Source organism: Aptenodytes forsteri, unplaced genomic scaffold, assembly GCF_000699145.1.
Source record: "Aptenodytes forsteri isolate BGI_AS27 unplaced genomic scaffold, ASM69914v1 Scaffold384, whole genome shotgun sequence".
NCBI classification, from domain to species: domain Eukaryota; kingdom Metazoa; phylum Chordata; class Aves; order Sphenisciformes; family Spheniscidae; genus Aptenodytes; species Aptenodytes forsteri.
The window spans coordinates 48,095-54,029 of record NW_008794952.1 but is presented as its reverse complement, the minus strand read 5'-3'; the positions used below and the strand labels follow the sequence as shown (position 1 = coordinate 54,029).

The 5,935-nt window shown below is 37.6% G+C and overlaps 1 protein-coding gene across 2 annotated transcripts in view; it reads right to left on the bottom strand.

The window, feature by feature from the left end:
* Positions 1 to 644: 644 nt before the first annotated feature.
* FHL5 (four and a half LIM domains 5) overlaps positions 645 to 5,935 on the bottom strand; it is a 30,847-nt gene continuing 25,556 nt past the window's right edge. For both annotated transcript variants that reach the window (XM_009275396.2, XM_019471054.1), the window contains exons 5-6: positions 3,663 to 3,849; positions 645 to 2,480 (exon numbers count right to left, since the gene is read on the bottom strand). In XM_009275396.2, coding sequence (XP_009273671.1) covers positions 2,329 to 2,480; positions 3,663 to 3,849 — 339 coding nt within the window. In that variant the 3' untranslated portion in view covers positions 645 to 2,328. The remainder of the gene's footprint in view (positions 2,481 to 3,662; positions 3,850 to 5,935) is intronic.

Here is a 5,935-nt window from a genome sequence, read left to right as displayed (position 1 = left end):
CTGCAGGAGAAATAAATAATTCAGCTGGTATTTCTAAAAATATAATTAGTTGATGAGTCAGAGAAGAATTTCATCTTCCTAAATGTTAAGTCTTGAAGACTGGGATTATCATGATCAGCGTGTCTGACCTGTGACTCTGTCATGTCTTAGGACTCTGCCTGGTAATTCTTGCGTCAGTTTGTAATTAAGATGGAAGATTGTTCAGACAAGACTGAATAAAGGGCCCAAACCACATTCTTGCAATTTGCTGAATGTTATTTCACACAAAACAAACAAAAGGTACACCCCACAGACAAGCCTGCGTCTGGTGATTCATCATTTTAATTTAAAAATTTAAGACAATTAACATTTACTAATGGGCTAATTTCTGATAACTCAGTGCACATTTTTAGAACATCATACATAGCTGTGAACCGCTGTATGTGTGTGCGTGTGTATATATATATTTAAGGCAAAGAAACATATTTCTATTTATGGGAATCCAAGTCTTACCAAGAACCTGTATCAGACATATGAAATGTGAAAATAGAAAAGGAGGCAGCTGGGATAAAATGAAAACGCGTAAACTAATCAAACTCCAGACTCCAATAAAAGCTGCCATGAAAGAAGAAACTGAAAAACAAAAATGAACACCACGTAGAGCAAAAGATCAATATTTTATTGACTGGAAAACAGACCGCTATGTACTTGTTGGTCAGTCATTATGCATATTGATTTTATGCCACTGCAGTTCAGCTCTGGCTTAGCTATGCACACATATTCTTTTTTTTTCTTTTCTCTTTTTTTCATTTTTCTACCTAAAGTAATGGTTGGCTTCGGTATGAATAAAGCCCACTCAAGTCAGCCAATAACTCTACGCACTTAAGGTCAGAGTCTAAAGGAGAATGTATGACTTCAAGACATGCGAGATGAGGACTAAAACAGTGCTGAGCGGTGCAGAATCTGCTATCCTTAACATCACTGTACTGCTGTGACGTTACAGCCTGGTGCAGACACTGCAACACGAGTCAGGCCATTATAACATACAGTATGGAAGAAGTAAGAGGAGAAATGCTTGTAACTCGGCTCTAGATGACTTTTAATAATAGATACTTGAGTGCTGAAGCTCAGCAAGCAGATATAACCTTCTCAACGCCAGCTACCCAGAAATCAATACCTTGTACTGCAAACGAGGACTGCCTAGCTTGCAATGACAACATTACCAATTCTTGACATAATATTGGCAAATGCATGGGGCACATGGCAAAATGAATCAGGTATTGGTTCTGAAGAGCTTACAGCCTGCTACAGACGAGCAGGCATTTAGAAGAAAAGGGGTAGACTGTGGATCAAAGACCTAGCAAGGTGGAAATGGTAAGGCCTTTAACAGTGTTTTGATTGCTGGCAAATGGGCTCTGAGGGGAGGAAAGTACAAGGTTAAAGGGACAAGTATGAGTTGGCTCTTGTCTCTACTAATAGAAAAATATATTTTATGCGTGTATTTGAAGGTCTAGCGAAGACAATGGAGAGAGTCTTAAGGTATATTAGCTATGGGAAAGTGTACATCAGCACTATCCAATCTTGGGCAATCCTTAGCTGTTGCAGTAGCTCAAAATATAGGTTTATTTATGTTCTAAAGCAGTTATGCCTGAAAAATTAAGTACAGTTAACGAATTTTGGGAAAGGACCTGTCACTCAGGTTTTTCTGATGACTAAAGACTATGTTTCTGAGGAGCAATCTCAGTAAGGAGAGGAAAATGACCCTTTTTTCCCTTTATCTGGCCTTGGAATAGGCCTCTCTTACTCGGTGGCCCTCTGTGTAAAAGTACCCCCCTCTTCCTACTTTCTGCCTGCTTTGTCAGAAGCTTTTTTGCCTGAAATGTGGAGGAAGTTGGTATTTGCAAGTTGTTCTCATCAATGTTATGATCCAATAGAAAAATGCATGTGCCCAGCTTTCCACACCAAGGTCTGCATCTGTGAAGCAGTGCTATTGCCTCATCATTAGTCATATGCCATATAGACTTTTCACAATCCTCCTTGGTTCATGGGAGATGAAATGTAAGTTTTTAAGCTTCTAACAGCAGAGTGCAGTGTGTTACAAGGAGAAAGATACTGTAGTTAGATTTAAAATATGTATGAATCTTTTCTGCATTATTTTCTTAGCCAGTATGGGGCTGTTTGAATTTTTTTTACAAGCAGCTGAGAACTATGATAGAGTTAAACTGCTGTTGGAAAGTTACTTGAATGACTAAATAACTGTTATACCTTTTAGATTATTTTCTTACTGCAGAGTAATGAAGTACATGGTTACAGAGTGAGAATAATGCAGCTGTACAGCTCTCCACAGAACTATGAAGCAGAGCCACATTCATGACAAAGGACATCATCCTGCCGAGTGAGGAATCCTTGGCCCACCAGCGAGACAGAGCATTTTGCACAGTTAAAGCATTCCCCATGCCACTGGCGCTCTTCAAATGAGATAAATTTGGCACCTCCGAGAGCTGAAAGAGATAATGAGAAAGAAGATGCGAATCTAGTATTTCTGGACATGGTTCAGAAATGCAACAGATTGTTTTCTGATGTGTGATCAGGTTGTCATTCATCTAGCAAACAAACAAATGAACAAAGATCCATAGCCTGAAATATCCTTTGTTGGTTGAATTGAAAACAACTTTAAAATTAAATACAGTGAGAAATATTTTAAGCAAAGCCACAATTCACTTGCTTGTTTTCATATCCCATTATGAACTCTGAACAGAATAGGTTTATCAGAATGTCCATTCAGGTTTGCTGATCTTCCCAACAAACTCTCATGAAAATTAATTGCAATGTGTTGATACACATAGTTTCTATACAACACTGAGTGAAATTTAATTATTTCCATCTAAGTTTCTTCAAGATGGGGTCCTTCAGAAATCACCAGATCATTGAGTTCCTAGCATGAGTATCTGAAATAAAACATCGGTGTTTTGTGTTGGGTTTTTTTGTTTGTTTGTTTGTTTTGTTTTTAAATCGTGCCCGTTTGATTGGGTATTCATCATTTTATTTGTCCACTTACATATGTGGCATGCATCTGTAACAATCAGTACTCTTCAACAGTTGAGTCCACACATAATACAATTACAATGCGGAACACCAGCAAATGCTCTCAGAAAACTTCAGCTATCATAGACTAGTGACCTATATGTCTAATTATAAATTATCTAAGTACACAAGGATGCATGCAATAGAGCTTTGTTGCATTTGGCAAGCTTTTGAATTTGACAGGTGTGCCTAACCAACAGGCAGTTAATTCATGTCCAATTTGATCATATTTGCACTTAAAAACAAAGGTGAAGAAATTACAGACACGAGGGACTTGTGTGCACTGTCCTGGGAAGAGACAAAAAGTGCCTTTTCATATATTCTTAGGGATGAATTTTAGTGCAGAAAGCACTAAATCAAACAATGGAGGAACTCCGTTCGGCACACAGAACAGCTCCTCAGCAGTCAGGGAACACGTGTGATCAGTATGTCCTAGCAAGACACGTTACATGTCACGGAGAAAGGGTCTCTCTAGCAGTTAACTCCCTCGGTCTTTCATTATGATGGGACTGTTTCTAATGCTGTTTTAGTAAAGGTCTGATTTGAGAGAAGCCTGATGGTTCATCGGTGTCTAGACCTTTCTGGAAGATGAGACTCACCTGTAATAAGTTTCTTGCAAGCAGCACACTTCTTCGCATACAATTTGCTGAAACAGTCTACACAGTATGGATGTTCATCTTTGGAAATAAACCTTTGTCCAGACAGCTGGGTTTTACACCCAGCACACACAAAGCATTCTTTATGCCAAGGCTGGTCATGGTAGGTCACTCCCCCAGAAGTTATTACCTAATGTATTGACAAAAAGGACAGAGCAGTGAAACAAAGCTGTGAAACTTGAAGGATTATCCAGTCCTTCATAAGTCCTTCCACTTGTTTTCGCTCCTCACATATGCACAAGAGAAGCAAGTGTGGTCATGTAAACTTTTTTTCATCTGGAATATCAACTTGACTAACTGCATTTGAGCTGAACATGCCACTGGTTTGTTATTCTCTGTTTTCTATCATAGGATACCCTCATGGTTTATAATAAACAGGTTAACTTGTTATGAAATTTTTCTGTTACACATGCAGATAAAGGCTTAGCATCAGGCATGCTCTCAGAAGAGCAATTCTCAGCGATAGGCAGTGAATGAGACAACCAATGCTGAGATTATGGCTAATCTCCAACTGGAACTGGCATTTTGCTGTCTCACAACTGAAACAGTATTTTAAGTAGGGAGAAAGAGACAGTAAAGAAGCAGAAGTGAGGCAGAAAGGAGATCTACACTGCCAAAGAAGAAAAAAATGGTGCTTATCAGTGTCATCAAACTCATTCCCTGAAACTCGCTCACAGCTCTCCACTGGTTATTTCTGAAGAGGGAAATCTCCAGTTGCTCTATGGCTTCCATATATGTGTTAAAGAGCTGGTTTCACAGAAGTTATGAGAGACTATAGAGAAAGACAGACTTTATCTCTTTCTGTAGAGATAAAGATGGGCTGTAAGATAGTGTTTCTACTGTTAAGTCACATGCATGACAGTGAATGAGTGAATGAATATAGTTGGAACATGAGGAGAAAAAGTTGGAGAAACTTAATTAAATAAAAAGAGTGGCACCATCAAATTTCCCTGGGGAATACGGTTTCAGGGAAATAAAGAATAATACTGGGTGATGTCAGACAATAAAAAAAATGAAATAGTTCCCAATCCCCTTAGCATTCCAGTATTGGGCTACTTCTAACTCTCATTTGCTTTTCCATTAAAATCTCAAAATCTCTGGCACAAGATTCAAGACTCCAGTTTGGCAATTTAATCCCTTTGGGCTCAATTCTCATTTACGGGAACTGATGCAAGTTTAAGTAGTAAAATTGTTTTAGCTATTATGTAGGGAGACTCTTTGCATTCCTGGACTTTCTAAGAAGCAAATCCTGATTATTTCACATAAGTGCTGATAACCTCAATGCCTCTAGTAAACATAGGGCAGAATTACTATATTTGCCATGTGATCATTTAATGCAAATTAAAGGCTAGATGTAGACACATGGGAATATATAAAAGTACTTCTAAAGTTTAACTACTGAAGAAAAAAACAGGCAGCAGATTTTTCTTACATTAAAAGCTTTTGTTAGAGGAAGAGGTTTTACAGATAAACATTAAATAACTTTAGAAATTATAAGTTATTTGATGAAATGAAAAAAAAATTTTTACTTCCAGAGTGATACAGGTACTAAAGAATAAGTTAAATTCAGCCATAAAAAGCAGCTTAAAACATTTCCCTAGAGAACAGTATTACACTAGAATAGTGTGATACTTTGAGTATTTTCATCAATGAGAGACAATTTTAAAACATGAGAAACTGAGGGATGAATTGATTTATTTGTATTTGGGGAAAAAAAAGAAAACCTCATTTGAAATCAAGCTTTCTGGTACCCACAAGGGAAGCGTCATGTATTGAAACGGTAGGACTCTTGACTAGTATTATCACAACTGAATATTACTTAATCTGATTATTGCCTGATACATTTCAAGAGAAAACCAGGCAAGACTGTGAATGCTTTGCTCAGCTTAGGTGGCTTATTATACATATGAATATATCTGAAAAATGTTGGAAAGGGAGGCATGTTTATCAAGGCAAAATCATAAATTACCAGGAAAGAGAGGTTTTATATAATTTCCATTGAAATGTCAGCCTTTTTTAAAAAGTGCAAACAAAAGAACCCCAAAGTGTTTGTTTTGGTCAATAAATTTATTTCAAATATGATAAGGCTTATATTAATGTTAAATATAAGGGGACAGCAGACCCTGTTGCATTTAGCTTTCAGTGTCCAATACCAATACCTATGCTCTTACTCTTAGTTCACCAGACATTTTATATAGTCCAGCCCCTTCCCCCCC